Genomic DNA, 21,815 nt, shown 5'->3' with positions numbered 1-21,815 from the left:
GTTTGGGAACCCCTGCCCTACACTGCTCCCCGGGCGCCGTACATAATGGCAGCCCACTGCTCCTAACACTAGGATGGGTCAAATGCAGAGAAACAATTTCCCCACGGGGATTAATAAAGTATATCAAATCAAATCAAACAAGTGACATGTAATGTATTAAAAGCCTATATTCTCAAAATGGCTTGTGTCATTTTAGGGTAAACTAGTTACAAAATGTTATAAGATTGTGTAAAAATCAGTAAATGAACACTTTTGATGATTTAAAAACACAGATTTCAGATAGCTGCCATTGCCAGTATCTACAACGTGCTAAATGGCCCTTGCATTCCTTACAGATAGGAGCTCCAGGCCTCATAATGCACTGTGATGTCCTCTAATAACAGTAAAGTGCGATCAACCTCCATCATAAAACCCTGCAGCGATACGCTCAAGTATCCCTGCACCTTTAAAACGGCTCGCTTGGTTTTATCCAAAGGGTTATGAGGTGCTTTTAATCTGCTGGAGCTTCAGCTGCCAGGCTTCCTCTCTGAGTGTTGTGACCTCATAAGGCTGTGAATGTGTGAACATCAACAAACACTACGACTGTGTCAGAGCCCCGCAACATAACATCAGTACACTCAACTGTGAAAGGGTTAGGGACATGACAGTAACGTCTACCCATCTAGAGGCCTGTACGTTAAAGAACACACGTAAATGCTAACGAGGTTAATTTAAGAATTTGTAAGTGGCTGCTGTTATAAGACATGACTATGTATCATGGAAAGTTTGAATCATAATGCATGTTTTATGATGCGTTACTACATGTGTGCACACTTTAAAACAACTTGATACCAAACAGATTGTTGTCATTACCGTATGCTACTAAAAGAAGGCTGCTCATCAGGATGACTGCATTTTACGATTCGTTTAAAAATCTGTTCTACTAAAGCTCTCTTTAACTTAAACACTGATTATTGTTCTGTGTGTGTGTGTGTGTGTGTGTGTGTGTGTGTGTGTGTGTGTGTGTGTGTGTGTGTCTGTGTGTGTGTGCGTGTGTGTGTGTGTGTGTGTGTGTGTGTGTGTGTGTGTGTGTGTAGTTAGCTATGCTTGTTGTGTGTCCTAGGTCCTGCACTTATTTCTTCTGCAGTTGTAAAATATTAACGTGTTCTCAATGAGACGTGATCTCATAGGAAGGAGTACGATGACACAGGGGTGCCGTTTTAAACTGAACAAAAAGTATTTTTGTATATTCTTATTCCACATCGTGCTTTAGTTGACTGTGTTGCGTGCTATTTAGAATTGTCTTGAGCCGTTTATTTATAAATCTTGGGACTATGCTTCACTTCCATCGACCGGGCCAAACATGGCTTACTCTCAACTGAGAGGCAAAGAGAGAAAGAGAAAAAGACTGCCAACATAAAACTCTGAATGACCTCAAAGTTACACTCTCTCTCTCTCTCTCTCTCTCTCTCTCTCTCTCTCTCTCTCTCTCTCTCTCTCTCTCTCTCTCTCTCTCTCTCTCTCTCTCTTTGTGAATTGGGTTTTGTGATTTATTGTGAAACATAGTGTAGGCCACGCCCACTTCTGATTTTCAAAGTTAACCCCCCCCTCTTTCACTTTTATATAGACGCGTAACATTTGGTAATCCATATACAACATTTGTAGACGAACGAAAAAGCCTCTTGGAGGTATGTCGGAAAACGTACAGGAAGTCGGCCATTTTTGGAATTGGACGTTTGACGTTTTTTGGCTGATTAATTGTATTTTTCTGTCTCTGTAACAAAACAAACTTTAACCGATCGACTTCAAATTTGGTCAGGACCATTATGCATTTCAAGATTCGAGATTCAAAGTGTTATTATCATAACAATAAAGCCCACAGCCGAAGCCCACGGTTCACCACCAACCGCTTCACGTATCTACCAGATTCCCCCCCTCAGCGTCACACCCGTTGAAACGCCAACTCTGGTTATCAGAAGCTCTATATCATTGTTTTCCGTTCATTTGCTCCTACCTGTTTCTCTTCCTGACTGTTCTCAAGTCAGTCCACCCCTCAGTGTGGCTCTGACAGATGACAGGTCAGAGGTCATGTGGTTGTAATTAGGAGAGCAGCCTCGGCCCTCAGGCTTGCTTCCTGTCTCTGATCCTCGAGCTAACAGGCTTCACTTCAGGCAGCCCGGAGAACAGCTGTTTAAACAACCTAAACAACACCGTCTTTAACCCGTCTCAAAAATTCATTATCTCTTTCCTCACAACACGCCGACCTCCCTCCTGATCAGTTACATAAATGCAGAAATATATAGCCGCAGGAATGCTAACGGCATCGTTTTGGTCCTGATACTGACAGTATCTACTGAGCCGTACCTCTTGTGACCCGGAGGATTACCAGTCTGCAGTGGTGTAGTGGGCGTTGGACGCGCCGTACCCCACTTCTTTGAAGCATGATTTTTTTTTAAAAAGTGTAATAAAAATAAAATCATTGCCAGTGTTATCAGTTGCAACTAAGTGTGTATTTGTTTTAATAATGGCAAAAAAATAACAGGCAGATTTCACAGTAATTATAATAAAAACATAGCTCAAGCATTTATGCAACTGATTTGAAGCGTGTGTGTGTGTGTAGGGTGACCAGGTGAGCCACTTTGAGCAGGACAGCACACAGCATTTTTATTAATTGTCCCGCATCCCACAAAATGAGACTATGTCCCGCATTTGAGTGACAGTCGCGCAGAAAGGCCGGATCGGTTTTCTGACGGCCGGCACCGCTGTTTAAACGGCATCATGTTGAGCTGACAGGCGACACAGAGGTCCCCCCCCCCTGTTGACAGTTTACGAGCGCGTCCATAGTGTCTCCCCCCGCCCCGTCCACCCAGTAAAAAAAATCCCCACTAGACCACTGCTAGTCTGTTAGTTTTGGGTCTTTGGAGGAGATCAGAGATTTTGCTCCTCTTTTCCTATTTTACGACTTCCAACATCTTCCGGTCCGTTTCTTTACAGGTGGCTCTTATTTCCAGGTCTGGTCTTGAACGCTCACTCTTCCAAGTGGTCTGTCTGTTTAAAGTTTAAAGAGTGTTGCACTTAAGACCTGTGTTTACATCGCATGAATCTTCTCAAAGAGGGGAGCAGATGTCCTTTTACGGTATGGACTGTTGGAGGAATAAGTTCCAGTTCAAGTCTGTCAGCTGATTTCTTTGCTTCCTCAAGGCCTTAACACACCGGGGGCATTTCTTTAGATCAAATCATTAATCATAATCATTCAATCAAACCTAAAGTTGAATCGTTGGAGACCTGTGTGTACGTCCTTAACTTTGGGGTCAACTTGAGCATGTTCAGAGGATTACTTTGGACAACTGGGTAATAATTTAACGGACAGGAAATAACTAAACAAGCCTGTAATATAAGTTCTAGTCCTTGTGTTGAAGACTAGACAGTTTATCAACGTCTCATTGGACAATCCATCTGCAATTGAACAAAGGGGTCATGGGTAGGAATTGCTTTGACAAAGGTGTCAGAATAAAAAGACCACTTGACTTTTTCCTGGTTTATATCATTCCAAGAACAGGCAGAATGAAATGCAACTCAAACGGGCAACATATGGAGAAATACCAACAATTAACACGAACACTATCAAACGTTCTCTTTACGAAACATCTATGGCGCGTGAACTGAAGTGTATTGATTTTTTGGAAGGATGCAATCTTAATTTCTTATTACATTTAAGTTTAAATTCTGTTGCTTTGGTAAATGGCATTTGCCAAAGCGATTTGCTGTATTTGCTTGTAAAAATAAATATCCATGCAAACAGCGTCCCAAACGATCCCTTTACAAGAGCTGTGTAACATAAACCTTTGACTGCATTTCTTGTAATTTATTTCACATTTTCTACAGTGAACTTTTGCAATTTACTTTGTCAATAAAACAGTTTCTGGTTCTGAAAGCCTTTGCTCACATCCTTCCATAAACCTCGTTAGCTACTGTTAACTCTGCGGGGATAACTGCAGGAGATTTTACGCCACTTAATTATTTACTGTTAAACAGGATTAAGAGAAACCTCGACTTGATTTCTGCAGTCTTGTAAAAGTTGGGTTGATTGGGCTGTAACTGAGCGCATGTAGGTAAAGCACAGCACGTTACTTTAATGGGAAACAAAGTGATTACAAGCTGGTGTTTGTATTAGGTCGGCTTTGATTGAATCAGATTTAACGGCTCGTTTGAGAGTTTTGACTCTCAGAATCAACAAGGGAATCATATTTTGCAGTTTTAACGTTCGCAATGTGGTGGATGTTCTAAATGAACAATTTCAACAAACCTTATTGGAAGAAAGATGTAAATAGATTGTTTGTTTGTTAGGTTATTGAAGTTATGTGAATTTAATGTATGGACTTCCGCTATTTTGGACACCATGGTTGCATCTCAACGCTTGATGGGTTTCTTTTGTCACCTGATCGAATTCACGTCCACTAACGCTCCCTAACAATTCACTTTTTCATGTCACCAGTGTGTAAATATTGAGTCGTATTAAACCTAAGTGAGAGCAAACTAAAGTGGGCCAGATCTCACGCCTGAATGCTCCGCCGCTCGTTAAACGGACAGCTTGTGATTCTGAGTGTTGTGCATGTTGGCACAGTCTGCTGATGATCAAGGAAAACGTTCAGTTTACCAACAGAGATTTTTAGATCTCCGCTCGTGGCTTAAAGTATTTACAGCGCAGCAGTCTGCCTCCCCTCTAGCGAGCCTCCCGCAGGACGGCATCACAGCTAATGGGGGAGATACGGCCCAACAGATGGAGCTGGCATGAGCGCAGACCCACCCCACCCCTCTTTGGCTGGTTCCGCTGTTTGTTTGAGAGAGTTTGATGATTTTTGGTATTGAATCATTTCCCTCTTGGATTTAGAGCGCTTTGTGAGCCAAGTCCTACATGGTGTCATTTGTAAAGAATTAGAAAGCTGAGGATCAGTTTCCTGCAGGAATGTGATGATGTGCTTTGTGGTCAAAAGGAAAAACATTGTGACACATTAATGAAACATAGAAGCCTCTGATTTCACTTTTCATTCTGAAAATGTTTAATATTTCATAATCAAGTGTCTGTTTGTTGCTCAGTGAAACAAAACAAATAGATACTCGGTTAATGAAGAAGGAAATACACACACAGTCCAGCCCTGAGCATGAATGCTAGCACAGATATTGACTATAAGGTACGATGGCCGACAGGTGCAAACGCGCCAAAGTAATAGACAGCTATTTACATAAACTGCTCTGCAGCTCGGAGTCTCAGTGAGAATACATCAGTTTATCATCAATGACTTCCTGCTCTGGGAATTAAAGCACCTTTTTCATTTTGATACGTTGGCATACAGTTAGGTTTAAGGGTCAGTTCAACACAAATACAGAAAGATAAAACCCAACTGTGTTTCTTCCTTCTTTCATTTAGAGGTTTAACTCCTTTAGGAACATTATGTAAATGAATACAGTCAAAGCTTCTCCAACAAGAACCAACAAGAAACACATTTTCTCTCGGTTGATATGCAAAGTTTCAAACATGCTGTTTAACATGTAGGCCTACATAAAACTCCATAAAACGAACTTGTGGGGGTTAGAAGAAACCATGGCTAAGTGAGTTGATGTGTTTTTGGTGAACTGACCCTTTAAAGCCATTCTGAAAGGCACGAAGGAAACGTTTGTTAAAGGTCTGACAGCTGTCTCTCCCAACACATTTGAGTCTGACAGACTGTAAACACAACTGATAGCACGGATAGAAGATTCCTGATACGTGACACGACTTGTGTTTCAACACAAAGTCCCTGGAAGGAAAGGAAAGACGCCCGAAGATTAGAAGTGAGTGGCTTTGTACAAAAGTGGATTTCTAGTGCAATGAGGGTTAGATTGATTCCTGAACGTTTATTTTATGATTGAGTCACCTTGTGTTACCTTACGTTTTTTAAGAAAAAAAATTCTCAATCAAGTTTTCTTGAAGGTATCAAGGTTGAAGAAAGAAAAAAGAGTTTGAGATCGGCCCAAAAAATTATAACAAAAAGGATTATTACTTGTTTCAAAAATTCGGATAGAAAAGTCTGAATTATCCGAATAAAGTCTGGATTTTGAAGGAAAAAGTTTGAAATCGTACTTTGATCGAAAATTATAACAACAAGTATTTTTTCTTATTTTAATTTCAAAATGGTTGGAAAAGAAACAAAAGATTAAAGTCAAAACCCTGAGAAAGAAAATCTGAATTTGTACTTTAATCTAAATCATGAGAAAAAAGTCAGGATTTTGAGAAAATATCAGAATTCGGACTTATCTTGAACTTGAAGAGCCCTGTTTTACTTTTGGTTCCTTATATTCCTGTCTGGGCTGAACGTTATATATAGAAAAGCACCAAACTTCCTCTATTAAATTATCTTCTCTCCTTGGCGTGAAGACCCAATGACCCCAGCGATTACTCTTTTTATGATCCCCTTTGTCCCAGTCTCATTGGACGCTCGGTGCCACCAGGTATCCGTTGAAGGTGATGTAAACGTCCACGTTGTCGCTGTACACGGCGTTCTCCCGCTCCCTCTTGTAGAGTCGCACCCACACCTCGTCGTTCAGACTCAGGTCCATCATCACACTCTGGCTCTGCATGATGGACCTCTCGCTGGGCTGGGTGTACAGGATCACCTGCTCCTTGTCGTTGTGCATCAGGTGCAGGTACGTCTCCTTGAAGTTCCAGGTGTGGATGTTCACGTTGAAGAAGTAGATCCCGGGCACGTAGCAGTAGAACTTGCCCTTGAACATGTTGAAGTGCTCGTACAGGTTGACGAACACCGTGTCGAACACCAGCGCCGTGTAGAAGTCGAGGCTGTGCAGGGACTTCCGGCGGCCCACGGAGAAGGAGGACTGGGGGATCTTACAGGCGTCTCCTGGGACACCTTGGTGGCCTTTGGTGCCTTTAGGGCCCAACGGTCCTCCGTGGCCCGGAGGTCCCTCTAAACCAGGTTTACCAGGGGTACCCTTATCGCCTCGGTCTCCTGTATCACCTGTGAGGATGAGAGGAGGCAGGTGAGAGGTGCAGACAGACACATGGAAGTTCGTAGAATGTAAATGATGTTTTAATTCCTGAAACTTCCTTAAACACTGTTTTCTGTTCCACCTTTTCCTCGTATTGTCTTTTACTGTTATGTTAAGCCGTTTCCCATGATGCATTGTTGGCAACTACGATACGCTTTAAATGTTGTTCTTGACGGCACAGATTAACTTACTGGTTGGACATTTAATTAGATGATAAAATGCAAGAGATTCCATTGTTGATCATGCTAATGGATTTCGCTGAAACTCTTAACTTTTATGCTCAATATAAGATTCTCTAGGTCAAGAGTTCTCTAATTATCAAAACAATTTGATCACAGATACAGAGCAGATTTTACTGAGTAACCAACAGATCTGAGACAAAACAGAAGCATTCATTCAGACAAACACACAAAGCCATCTAGCTTCTTTGTCTCTCATGATGGTAACAAATCCAGAAAGAAATGGCAGCGAAGCTTTGACATTATTCATTCTAAGTCCTACTTTAAAATCCAAAGGAATTCAGTTAAAGCGATGCTTATCTTATTTATGTTCCTCTCAGGCACCGTGGGACAAAATGTTCAGACAGATATGTGAGGAGGATCTTTGTGGAAAAAGTAAACTGTGTTAAGATTCAAGGAGACAAGGCCATTTATATATAATCTATCGACTTAGACTTCCACTGAGTACCAGTAGGAGTTGCACTGACATTGATGCTATCTATAACTGAAAGAGAGAGGACATTGTCCAAAAGGGAGAGAACAATTTAGTAAAAGTGGAAAACTGTGATGGTTGAGAGAAAACTCCCCTAAAAGCACCATTTACATGCACTTAAACCTACAGAGCACACTACAGTGGGGGGGGGGGGGGGGACCCCAGAAACCAGAACAGGTCCTGTTGAACTTTGGATCTTGTTTGTTGTTTGACTCGCAATACACAACACAGCAGCTTTTAGGCTTGATACAACTTCTTTTCTTTTCGGCTCTGATTCTTTGTTTTCACCAGAAAGTGGGCGGGGCCATAACTCCTCCAGCTGTTGACATAGCACTTCTCTCAGCTGCAGAAGTCGTAAGTGACTGTTTTATATATTAAGGTCCATGTGGTTGCTCTGCCGTCTCGGACCAGCAGCCCCTCTGAGTCGGGTAACCCACACAGGAAGAAGCCTCCCTTGCCTCCTGGAGCCTGGAGGTAAACATCAGCCATCCTCTAAATAATCTGCCCACGTCTGACCACGCTAACATCTCCAAGTTTCCACTAACAGAAGCTGAGCACCACCTCCCATACACAAATGGGACTGATCCTTTATCTTGAACAAAAACATCCTCATGCTCCTGCAAGGTCCTGACATCTCCTTCTCTTTGTGATGCACACATATTGAGGCACCAATAGAAATTGTTGTTTTGTATATGTGTAACAGTTGTACATATGCATTGGTGTTTGCTGTCAAATGTTTCTGTGTAACATCTCAAATCTAGTCGCTGTACACAGACGATTATTCTTGTGGGGACTTCCCCCTTTTATATTGTGTTCCTTTTTATCAATGTGTCCCACGGGAGGGGAGTCGAAGTGTGAGGAAAAATGAAATATATGTTACCGACTGATTTGTTATATATCGGTTGTCAGTGAATAAACGGAGATCGGCTCGACGGTATGCTGACTCGGGTTTCATCCTTCAACAAAAGAACCACAACGCACACACCGCTAATCGACACCGGTTACATATGGAATACAAGTTCCTTTGGTCAGTTAAAGAATCAAAAGTCCTATACGGTCTCTCCAGAGGAATTACAATGAATCCAATCACCATATGTTAGATATGTAAAGCTTAAGCACAGCAGATAGAGATCCAGCTGACTTGCACATCTTTTAAGGCTTACTGACTGCAAAGGCAGGATCTAAGAGAATCCATTTTGCAACTCAACTGAACTCAAGCCAACCTCCTGAATGTTTTCACGCTGTGTAAATACGATTTATTGCGTTGGATGTAGATGTGATGTCTAATCTGTGTGGGTGCAGAGTTTCTTTACAGTCCATGGCCGTGGGCTCTGCTTTCATTTCAGAGATTTGGCTCTTTAAAAACCATACTGGCTGAGTGACTGAGATTATGGTGGTCTTAATGCAATCATCGCAGCTTCGGGAAAACAATCTCACACACATTTAAAGCAGAATATATTATTTTCCGGTGGGCAGTCTGTGAGTCAGTGTGTGTGTGTGTGTGTGTGTGTGTGTGTGTGTGTGTGTGTGTGTGTGCGTGTGTGTGTGTGTTTTTCGCCACATATGCATGTTCAGTGCCAGTATCTGTTGAGACCTCCCTTATTGCACAGCTGCAATACAGTGACACTGTTGTATAATGTTGTATTGTCTAGTCATGTGACTTATTCACATTTCCTTTATGATTACAGTAACTCCGTGTGTGCATTGGTTTAGCAGCAGGACAGTTTACGGTGTCCGACAGGTGCAACGGCCCAAAACAATCCATAAGACTCCAGAACGATGCAGATATAAAAACCCAAATGTTCCTGTACACGTGAAGAAACATCTTCAACAACTTCACAACACATGCAGCGTTTAGAGAACATTCAGCAACTTGAGGAGACATGCGCAGCGTTTACTAAAAGCTGCAGAAACCAAACGCTGCAAGAAGCCCAAAACAGAACGGAGACCAGGGGACACTAAAGAGTGACGCACACAGCTGGGAGACCAGGGGACACTAAAGAGTGACGCACACAGCTGGGAGACCAGGGGACGCTAAAGAGTGACGCACACAGCTGGGAGACCAGGGGACGCAAAAGAGTGACGCACACAGCATGGAGACCAGGGGCCACTAAAGAGTGACGCACACAGCTGGAGGACAGGGGACGCTAAAGAGTGACGCACACAGCTGGGAGACCAGGGGACGCTAAAGAGTGACGCACACAGCTGGGAGACCAGGGGACGCTAAAGAGTGACGCACACAGCTGGGAGACCAGGGGACGCAAAAGAGTGACGCACACAGCTGAAGACCAGGGGCCACTAAAAAGTGACGCACACAGCTGGGAGACCAGGGGACGCTAAAGAGTGACGCACACAGCTGGGAGACCAGGGGACGCTAAAGAGTGACGCACAGAGCTGGGAGACCAGGGGACACTAAAAAGTGACGCACACAGCTGGGAGACCAGGGGACACTAAAGAGTGACGCACACAGCTGGGAGACCAGGGGAAACTAAAGAGTGACGCACACAGCTGGGAGACCAGGGGAAGCTAAAGAGTGACGCACACAACGGAGACCAGGGGACACTAAAGAGTGACGCACACAGCTGGGAGACCAGGGGACACTAAAGAGTGACGCACACAGCTGGGAGACCAGGGGACACTAAAGAGTGACGCACACAGCTGGGAGACCAGGGGACACTAAAAAGTGACGCACACATCTGGGAGACCAGGGGACACTAAAAAGTGACGCACACAGCTGGAGACCAGGGGAAACTAAAAAGTGACGCACAGAGCTGGGAGAGCAGGGGAAACTAAAAAGTGATGCACACAGCTGGGAGACCAGGGGACACTAAAGAGTGACGCACACAGCTGGGAGACCAGGGGAAACTAAAGAGTGACGCACACAGCTGGGAGACCAGGGGAAGCTAAAGAGTGACGCACACAACGGAGACCAGGGGACACTAAAGAGTGACGCACACAGCTGGGAGACCAGGGGACACTAAAGAGTGACGCACACAGCTGGGAGACCAGGGGACACTAAAAAGTGACGCACACATCTGGGAGACCAGGGGACACTAAAAAGTGACGCACACAGCTGGAGACCAGGGGAAACTAAAAAGTGACGCACAGAGCTGGGAGAGCAGGGGAAACTAAAAAGTGATGCACACAGCTGGGAGACCAGGGGACACTAAAGAGTGACGCACACAGCTGGGAGATCAGAGGACACTAAAGAGTGACGCACACAGCTGGGAGACGAGGGGACACTAAAAAGTGACGCACACAGCTGGGAGACCAGGGGACAGTAAAGAGTGACGCACACATCTGGGAGACCAGGGGACACTAAAGAGTGACGCATACAGCTGGAGACCAGGGGACACTAAAGAGTGACGCACACAACTGGGAGACCAGGGGACACTAAAGAGTGACGCACACAGCTGGGAGACGAGGGGACACTAAAAAGTGACGCACACAGCTGGGAGACCAGGGGACACTAAAGAGTGACGCACACATCTGGGAGACCAGGGGACACTAAAGAGTGACGCACACAGCTGGAGACCAGTGGACACTAAAGAGTGACGCACACAGCTGGGAGACCAGGGGACACTAAAAAGTGACGCTCACAGCTGGGAGACCAGGGGACACTAAAAAGTGACGCACACAGCTGGGAGACCAGGGGAAACTAAAAAGTGACGCACACAGCTGGGAGACCAGGGGACACTAAAGAGTGACGCACACAACGGAGACTAGGGGACACTAAAGAGTGCTGCACTTTCCTCAGGTAAAGTTATGGATTCCTCTGCGGTGAGAAACTCTGCTTGTCCATTTTTTCTTCAGGAGAATACGAAGAGAGAGAAAGACATTTTGGTGGTTCGTCAGTTCGGGGGTCGATCGCGGGTCAGAACAGACTTGTTCCGTTATCAAAGGACATAAAGCGTGACGACACAAAGGTTGGACCGCTCGTCTCAGTTGGCTTCCTGAAGCTGGGATATCAGAGACACATGTTCTCACTGATCCCTCTCCAGCTGAGCAGCTCGTAGATATATCATAATCCTTTTGATTCTTCAATCCCTTTTCTCTTGGCACGTTGTTCAAACTCTCTGTTTCCCCTTGGCTTCAACACACTCATAAGACATAAGGAAACACAAATGCAAAGTTCTCATCCGAGGGAAGCAGTGCAGATCTGACTAAAGTTCCTAAAGAGGTCGTATCAAAGATCTGACCGGAGACATGCTTGGTAAAAAGGTATATCTTTTGTGCTCATGGTAAATAGATGAAAGACTGGAAACCCACCCTGTCACCTTACAGAGATCGCTGAAGCGTTCAGCATTACGTGCCGAATCTCTTTGTTCCTTGTAGATAAATCTGATCAAACACTGCATGGCCCTATTCTGCGTCACTGTAGTTCAATAGGTTTGTGTGCATGTGAATGGTCTGCAATGGCATAGATTCCAATGTTCCCTCCCCTAATCCCGCGTACACCTGTCACCATGCAGAAGTAGCATGTATCCTCAAAAAGCTATAATTAAAAGTGTCCTTCTTTCTCCCCGTCCTCTTTACACCCTCTCACTGATTTGCAGGCTTCGGCTGCACAATGACTTCTAATTGAACACAGAGCTAAACGTCTACATGGTTTCTTTTGTACAAAACAAAATCACGTGAACGCCCCAACAAAGAAATGTGATACATCAATAAACCACTGTGCATATCGCCTGTGTTATTAGGTTCCTTTCAAAATGTTGAAAAGACATTGATTTTTAAAGTGCTTCCAGGTCCTTCTAAGAGCTGAGTGCCTCATTTCCTTTTCAATTATGGCTTTTGTATCTCAATTCCACTTAACCATGAATGCATGATTACACGTCCACAGCGCTCTTCCCTTTCTATCATACATGATTCCTCTTCTGACTGAATAGTTGCCGCGCCCGACACACAGCCATCTGGGGAAGCAGAAGCTCACATCTGATTGAGAAAATGGAGCTCAAAGCAGGAAAATGGAAGCACAAAAATTTGAGAATGGATGTTTTTCGATGAATGAATGTTCAACTGCAATACTGAAATGAAGCTGCTTGATCATAGTGCTTGAGGAACTGAACAATAACACAGGAAGTATTATTCAAGCTCAACTTAACGGTCTCCTATCATGCAAAATACACTTTTTGATGTCTTCTCTACATCACCATGTGTCCCCGGTGTGTCCCCGGTGTGTCCCCGGTGTGTCAGGAGACTCTAATAGTGTCAGAAAACAAAACCCTCTCTCTTCTCCTCCGTACCCACATCTCTAAAAACGGGGGAACAACGGAGCTGATCCAGATTTGCTGCGTCATGACGACGTTACTAAAATGTGGGCGGGCTCTACCCCCACGGGCCAATCAGAAAGGTTGCTGTCAGAAACAAAGAGACGTGTTCTGGAAGTAATGTGGTCTGTGTTTACATTAGCATCGCTAACACTCACAGCTAACCTGCACTGGAGAGAGTCTGTGTCAAGAAGCAGTTCCAGAAATAATCCTTGATGTGGTTTGGAACATAATATGGCATTTAATCACGGCAGCATTTAGCACTTTAGAATCAGCACTTTAGTAACAGGGCTGAAATAGAGGCATATGAAGCTAGAACTGGTCATTTGTTTGGTATTTTGAGCAAAACACTTCATAGACATGTTTTTTATATATCTGAGATCTATAATATATGCCTACAAATATTATTATAGGAGACCTTTAATCTTTAGAAACTGCTAATAAAACAGGAAGTAGTATTAAACTTCATCTAGATATGACCTGGCGGCTAACCGGTACCTTTGAGGATGGTCATGTTGATGACGGTGCGGACCTCAGGCATCTGGTACTGGCTGGAGCCTGCTGGCAGCTCTGAGTATTCACAGCAGCGTCTGCAGAGTCTGGAAGGAGATCTGGAGGGGGGGGGGACGCTGAAGACCAGAGGGAGGAGCAAGAGCAGCCGCAAGCACACCACCGCCAACATGGCTGTCACTTCCTGGGAGGGGGAGGAAGCAGAAAGGAAGGAGAGGAGGGTCAAGCTATTCACATTATGATGCTCGCTACACGGTTGGGCGCAGAGCCTTGCTGCGATAATAGTGAAGTCTCTACGTTTACCCCCCCTGCTAGCTTGCACCGCTTCATTCTGCTGTCTTTTGATTGGTTGTTTGTTGACTGCCCTCAATTGCAGCGTGAACGAGTGACATTTAACTCACTCCTCTTTCATGTATTTGAGTAAAGTGTCTGTATAGCGACAGCAGGAAGCAAACAAAGTCGCTGAGAGGCTGACATTGTATTGTATGACACGCTATAAAAAAAGTACTTGCTGAGATCGAAATTGCGGTGAATAATTTAATGAAAGATTAGATGATCAACTTAGTAAAACATAGACATAGAAATTGCAATAATAATCAAAGCAATCCTAAAGTTTTCCGAAAACTAAAAATACAACGAGCCTCTCTTCCACACACACGACTCAAGCAGGTGAACAGGATTATAATCCCCCTGAGTGACGCCCATATCCAAGTAACCCAAACCAACCAACCCATAGCGATCACATAATAATATTATCTTGTAACAATAAACCATTACCCAAATATAAACTAGTACAAAACTAATTTGTATTAAAACTAAATACATTACTTTGTAAGTTTAACGGCTCCTAAAGTATGAATGAAGCAACATGTTTCTAATTAAGCTGCTGGCTATTTAGCTAGCTAGCTTACTTTTACACGTTACAGGAAATGAACCAAACTGCAGGCTGGTGCTGGTTTGAAACTTAACTGCCTATTCACTCCCCGAAGTAGGGAGGGGGTGTTTGATGACTACTTTGTGTCTCATTTGTGGTCTTATAACTACATTTATCAAATTCAGTGGTAGCAAAAGCGCTAATAGGCTACTAGTTCAGCAGTCACCATAACGCAGTGGTTCTCAAACCTTTTCTATCAGGCCCCCCCTTTGGAGAAAAAAAAAAGTCGGCCCCCCCCAGCACAAATAGTCAGGCTCAGCGGCGGCGCCAGAGATTTATTTTGCGGGTGCTGTGGGGTAGCTTGACGTTTCATTTGACGTTTCACGTTTTTTATAACTATAACGATCATATAAACGTGTGCCTCGGAAATAATTGTTTACATTAATGGTGACCAAACCGTTTGAGACCCAGTGAGATAACACTGAGAGTCCTTTAGCTCACTGAGCCTCTCAGTCTGACAGGAGAGGACTCTCCTCCACTTTGTTGTTGAAAAAACTCCTTATATCCGTTAGCGTAGCTCGCTAGCACCAGAAGCTAACAACAACGATCTCCGCTACCGGTGCGATCTCTCTCTCTCTCTCTCTCTCTCTCTTGCTCGCGCAGGCACACAAAATGGCTCGTTCCACACACACACAGAGCCGAGCTTTAATGAAACACAGAGACCCAGACGTAATAGTACTGTATCATATTATTTTCGAATCAATCATTTTTCAAAATATGATTTTTTTTTTTTTTTTTTTAATGAATCTTTTTTTTTTTTTTAAATAACAATATTCCTCCTGGTCTGTCATGCCTCTGCGCCCCCCCACTTTGAGAACCACTGACATAACGGGAGAACAACACATTTTCTTGGCTCATAAATGTTACTCTTTCTAGGATTGGTTTGAACGCTCCACAGAACTGTTGTTTTGAGTCACAGCAACCCAAACTAACCCGCCCAAAGTGCTCCAGGGTTTGGTTCATCTGGACTAAATAAGCCTGGTGTAAAAGCTCCATGAAATCACATAACACATCATTATCATGAGGCTCTTTCTTCACTATATTCTCCAGAGAAATATCTGCAAAGTCTCAAATAAAGCTCAATCCAAGAAAAAAGCCAACCAACACTTTGGGGTGAGTTTTGATGTGTGCTTTTGGAAACATTCCTGTGGATATGTGGCCAAGTTTCAGGACGTTTCATAACAATAACAACAGAGCTGAACATCCATACCGACAGTATTCATCAGACTTTGTTGGCAGTCCTTTAGTATCACCAAGCAAATCTGTTTCTCCAACTGATTTTGCACCAATGTAAAACAATCAAAGAAATACAAATCTGCTATAGAGACATCATCCATTGATAAAACAAGTCCTCCAAAATGAAGGGTTTCTTGGAGTTATAGGAAACCACTAATTAGACAAGCTGGAATACCAAAAAAGTAATAATAAATACAAATCAGCGTTAGGTAACTCCTGACTGATCTCAAACTATACATACGTCTACTCTTTTCAATAACAAGGAGAGAAGCTGTAGATGTGGAAACACAGTACGTTATGTGGGCCCCCATACAATCACCTACAGGACTTAATTGGAAGTGACAACATGAGCAGACGTTTTAAATTCTCTCTGCCTGAGTCACAGCCAGAAACACTTTCAAATACTTTTCCAAGGATGAAATGTGCGGTTAACCTTGGCTGTTGGTCCAGCCACTCAATGTGTATCTATTTGTTGTCCTGACACACTTTTCTACAAACTACCCGAGCAACACAAACATATTGAAACCTGACAAAAGAAACTGTTTGATACTCTGAAATCAGGAACTATAGATTTTGGTTACAAAGCCATTTATATAATTTCTTTAGGACTATTTAAAATAACACATAACATTTGGCAATCAGAGGATCCTTACGCCCAGAATCTGAATGCATGTTTCGAACAATGGATAATCCTGTGGGGTTTTAACCTCCAACCCACGAGTCACATAAGATACAACTAGCTCTAGCATTTCTTTAAGCATCCTTACAATACTCAATGCAAAGATGTTTGCTATGATGTTGTGTTTGCAATATGTTCATTACAATGGCCATAATCAATATTCCTGTATTCTTGATCTCATGATGTGTAATTTGTAATTCGCACTGATTTACTTACGAAGAAATATCACGTTTCAGCTTTTACTTAACTGAGTAATTACTGTCTTTGTTTCCATCCAAACAGTTTTAGATTTGTTTGCAACAGACTGCCTTTCTGCCACTTAGATAAAGACAGGGTTAAAGTTACAATGGGTTTTAGAGTTGTTTATAACGCAGCAACGTGGAGAATTTGACACCCAAAGAGACACTTGCTTTCCTTTGGAGGAGACCAAGAGTCGAGCTAACAGGTGGAATTAACTGTGCTTGCCAATGGAACATATTTAGGTTTAAGACACTGTTACATTGGCTCTCCATTCCAGAGGAAGTCTTCACTATGTTTCCCAGCTAGTCCTTAGCATCGTGTACGCTGGGACAGGCAGTGGTTTTATCAGTTTATTTGCTGAAAACAGCTGCAGGGTGTTGTGGGAAATGCAGTTTTTAATCTTTATTGGAATTTGAAGACCATGCAACCAAAACAATTTCAAACCTGGACGTCCGCCTGCACTGAGTTCTCCATCTTTTATATAATTCCCCATTTCTATATTTTTCAGTCTGATGTATTTCCCAGTTTCTATTTATTTTCCTCCCACTCTTCTTTCTCCATCTTTTCCATGCCATCTACACTCACATTTAAGCTTTCAAATCCACAAGTATGTCACAAAAATCCTCTGGAAAACAAGACGGAGAAGAGAAACAATAACAAAAGGAGGCTAAGAGAGAAGAGTAAACATCTGAGAGATAACACAGAGAGATTCCCAGGGTTTCTTTTCAGATGAACGCTAACAGGATTTGAGATGATGGATGGAGCGTGACTGTGAGAAAATGAAACGACTGGAGCTCTGCCGCTATATATTTCTTCCAACAGCTGATAATATAATATTATCTGAATCCGCTTCACTATCAGAGCCAGCCAGATGTCAGAGGATACTTCCCTGCTCACTTACGTAACATTTCAACATCATTTTAATAAACTTGACCCTCACACCCCTCATCATTCACCGACAGTAACAACAGAAGCTTTGAATCCCTGACTTAGGAAACCCTCAACACTACACAAATTAAACTTGAGCATCCACTGATATACACCTGAACATCAGCAGGAGAGGACTCTTTAAAGTAGAGACACTACATACTGATATACACCTGAACATCAGCAGGAGAGGACTCTTTAAAGTAGAGACACTACATACTGATATACACCTGAACATCAGCAGGAGAGGACTCTTTAAAGTCGAGACACTACATACTGATATACACCTGAACATCAGCAGGAGAGGACTCTTTAAAGTAGAGACACTACATACTGATATACACCTGAACATCAGCAGGAGAGGACTCTTTAAAGTAGAGACACTACATACTGATATACACCTGAACATCAGCAGGAGAGGACTCTTTAAAGTCGAGACACTACATACTGATATACACCTGAACATCAGCAGGAGAGGACTCTTTAAAGTAAAGACACTACATACTGATATACACCTGAACATCAGCAGGAGAGGACTCTTTAAAGTAGAGACACTACATACTGATATACACCTGAACATCAGCAGGAGAGGACTCTTTAAAGTCGAGACACTACATACTGATATACACCTGAACATCAGCAGGAGAGGACTCTTTAAAGTAGAGACACTACATACTGATATACACCTTAACATCAGCAGGAGAGGACTCTTTAAAGTAGAGACAGTACATACTGATATACACCTGAACATCAGCAGGAGAGGACTCTTTAAAGTAGAGACACTACATACTGATATACACCTGAACATCAGCAGGAGAGGACTCTTTAAAGTAGAGACACTACATACTGATATACACCTGAACATCAGCAGGAGAGGACTCTTTAAAGTAGAGACACTACATACTGATATACACCTGAACATCAGCAGGAGAGGACTCTTTAAAGTAGAGACACTACATACTGATATACACCTGAACATCAGCAGGAGAGGACTCTTTAAAGTAGAGATACTACATAATGATATACACCTGAACATCAGCAGGAGAGGACTCTTTAAAGTCGAGACACTACATACTGATATACACCTGAACATCAGCAGGAGAGGACTCTTTAAAGTAGAGACACTACATACTGATATACACCTGTACATCAGCAGGAGAGGACTTTTTAAAGTAGGGACTTGGGGACTATAATAAATACCTTATCACCGGGTGCCCAAAGCATCCTTCAAAATAAAAGCATAAAACAGCTTCTTTAAGTGAAATAATGACACTATTAAGACATTTGCTTCGTATAAAAACAGCAAGAAAATACATTTGTAACTATTAAATGATATAAACCAATGCATAGCTCCAACAGTTTACTTCCCACAGTCCAGCATGCATGAACAATACCTGCTGAAACTCGTCCAATGGGGATAAAACTATAGACATAAAAAATATAAAATATTATCATACCATGACCTCACGTGACCTCTTCACCCCTAGCCCCCCCTCTTCACCCTGTAACCATGATAATAAACCGCATGCTCCCTGCCACCTAATAAAGCGTGCACACACGTGCAACAGTCATAATGAATCCATTTAGGAAGCCACGTCTACAACAACCCGGAGCATCAGTCTGGCACGAGACTGCGGTCCGGATTAACCACATACAGAAAACAAAACACACGTACACTCTCTCTCACACACACACACACACACACACACACACACACACACACACACACACACACACACACACACACACACACACACACACACACACACACACACACACACACACACACACACACAGCGTGCACAGTGTGTTAATGAGCCGGTGCTCTCGGAGAAACTCTTTTCAGAAATGTGCAGAGTTGGCGACTTTTCAATAACTTCTCGAGTCTCTGCACGCACACACACCTCTGGGTATTTCTCCTTCTTCTCCTTCTTCTTTTAGTTTATCTCTTTTTAGTTTTTTTTAAAGCTCCAGAAGCTTATCCTGCAGAGTCGTGTGTGTCCCAGGGTCGTTGTCGCATGGTGTCAGTGCGTGTTTGTTTTTCTTACCTGGTGGGGTCCACAGCTGAGGAGGAACGACCGGCTGCTGCTGTCAGACTGAGAGGAGGAACAACTGAGGAGCAACCTCTCTCTCTCTCCTCACACACTTCCCCTCACACACACTTCCTACTCCCTCCCTCATGAAATAAGATCAAACTGTTTCTTCCTCTCCTCCATCTACTCCCCCCCCCATCCATCACTCTCACTTAAGCGTGTAAAGACAGCCTAGCTTTACACACAGGTTTTATTACGGAGAGCAGGAGGATCTGTCACCACCCAGACGTAAAACCAGGTCAGAGTGACTCAGAGTCCGGACAACTGCTTCTGCTTTAATTTGACTCATGCCTCCCAATTCTGCATGCCAAACATAATAACTACATTTTGTCACTTCTCATAAACTCCCCCAGTTGTTAAATCCTCCTGTCAAAGCTTCATTTATTATGCTGTCACTTTTCTCCCGACTCTCGTCTGATTCTCTCTGTGATAAATGGTGCGTCGAGGTCATTTAAAGAGGTCCTATTCTGCTTTTTAGGGGTTTTCCCTTTTCCTGTAGTGTGCTAGGTTGTTGTGCATATAGACATAGCTAGACAAAGTTGCTGTATACAGTAGGGCCACTTTGAGAAGATATAAGAAAGAATGAGAAAAGAGTCATTCTTAAAAACTTCATCAGAGTCTGAAATACAATTCCTTTATTTGTCCAGCGGGGAAATTAACGCGATAGACCAGTAAAAGCAGAGTGCGTATAAAAGGCAAATGCAAAAAGAGTAGACTAATATATTAAATAGAAAGGAAAGTATGAAGGTATGGTGCAAAATGCGAGAGCGTGTCAAACCTGCTGTGAACACTTGCAGAAAAAAGATCTGAGCTTGTGTGCATACATTTACACTTGTATAAAATATCCACGTAACTGTGAACCAAATTTGAAGTCACAGAAAGAAAAATCAGAACGACGAGGCGCAAGCTCGGTTCAGTCACACACAAGTCAAGTCTTCTAGACCGACAATTTCTTCGAGCTTGGTAAGAACCGGTTTTCGGGGGAAAAGAGCCAGCTCCGCTGCGGTGTGAACAGGAAAAACCGGTGCTTATAATGAGGCTCTAGCTCCGAACCGGCCCTGGAACCGCGTTGGTGTGAAAGGGGCAACATGCAGGGCCCCGCAGTCATCCGGTTCGTCCTGACTATGGCTGTGTGACTGACCCAAGCTTGTGCCTCGTCGTTCTGATAGCTCCGCCCCTGCGCTCCAACCCCCCTCCATCCCCCCACATCTACAGGTGAAAATTACTTTTGCGACACATTCATCTCAAGAAGTGTAGCAAAAGTCAAGGCCGCAGATTCGTCGATGTATACTGCCACAGAGCTGATTCGTGAAGTTGTAATGACTGATTTGAGAGGTTGTAATAACCAAGTTGCAGTTGTAATGGAAAATATATTTAAAAAAGATATGTTTTTCTGCAAGTAAATTTTCATCACTAAGTTCATTCATGCCTTTCTTTCTGTGACTTCAAATTTGGTTCACAGATACGTGGATATTTGTATACAAGTGTATATTATAAATGTATGCACACAAGCTCAGATATATTTTCTGCAAGTGTTCACAGCAGGTTTTACAAGCTCTCGCATTTTGCACCATATCTACCTTCATAGCAAGCACACAAATATAAAGAAATAAGCAAAAACAACGTTAAAAAACAAGCAGCATCATTTTTATACGGAAACAAAAACATTAATGTATTGAAAGAGCCGGGAACGTTTACACATTTTGAATAAACTGAAGAGTAATAAAGTGTTAAAACAGATAAAGATCCTTCCTCTTACATTTAAAGAGGCCTTATTATGCTTTCCTGTAGTGTGTTATATATATATATATATATATATATATATATATAATATATACAAGAAAGCATGAATGAAATAGTAATTCTTAAAAAGTGGAGTCTGAAATGCAATTCCTTTATTTGTCCAGCAGGGGGACATTTACGCCGTTACAGCACTCAAAGTAGAGTGCGTAAAAAAGGTAAATGCAAAAAGAGTAGACTAATATATTAAATAGAAAGCAAACAAAATAACAATGGTAAAAAACAGGTACCAGAATTTTGCAATGGAAACAAACACTTTAAGGTACGTTTTAAATGAACTGTAAAGTAATGAAGGTCCTTCCCTACATGGAATTACTTTTATCAATGATTTAAAGTCAGTGTTTCACTTACTGCACTTCGGTAAGGAGCTGGTCAGTTCGAGGAACTTCTTC

At 42.8% G+C, this 21,815-nt stretch overlaps 1 protein-coding gene across 3 annotated transcripts; it reads right to left on the bottom strand.

Moving 5' to 3' along the window:
* Positions 1-5,015: 5,015 nt before the first annotated feature.
* c1qtnf6b (C1q and TNF related 6b) lies at positions 5,016-21,815 on the bottom strand. Of its 3 annotated transcripts, none has more exons than XM_079694544.1 (3): positions 21,775-21,815; positions 13,503-13,698; positions 5,016-6,992 (listed from the first exon to the last, which is right to left on the bottom strand). In XM_079694544.1, exons 2-3 carry the CDS (start codon positions 13,684-13,686, stop codon positions 6,445-6,447), a joined length of 732 nt encoding a protein of 243 aa, XP_079550670.1. In that variant the 5' UTR covers positions 13,687-13,698; positions 21,775-21,815; the 3' UTR covers positions 5,016-6,444. The 3 variants fall into 3 exon arrangements, with proteins under 3 accessions (XP_079550670.1, XP_079550668.1, XP_079550669.1); XM_079694542.1 differs by lacking the exon at positions 21,775-21,815 and adding an exon at positions 19,579-19,762; XM_079694543.1 differs by lacking the exon at positions 21,775-21,815 and adding an exon at positions 19,435-19,507.

Source organism: Notothenia rossii (assembly GCF_949606895.1).
Source record: "Notothenia rossii genome assembly, chromosome: 1".
Taxonomy (NCBI): Eukaryota; Metazoa; Chordata; class Actinopteri; order Perciformes; family Nototheniidae; genus Notothenia; species Notothenia rossii.
This window is presented reverse-complemented; position numbering and strand designations above follow the sequence as displayed.

Excerpts from the sequence above, each read along its gene's own strand:
- c1qtnf6b (XM_079694544.1), bottom strand. The coding sequence starts at position 13,686 with ATGTTGGCGGTGGTGTGCTTGCGGCTGCTCTTGCTCCTCCCTCTGGTC. Across the intron at positions 6,993-13,502 it reads CAACATGACCATCCTCAAAG|GTGATACAGGAGACCGAGGC; the intron begins GTACCGGTTAGC and ends TCATCCTCACAG.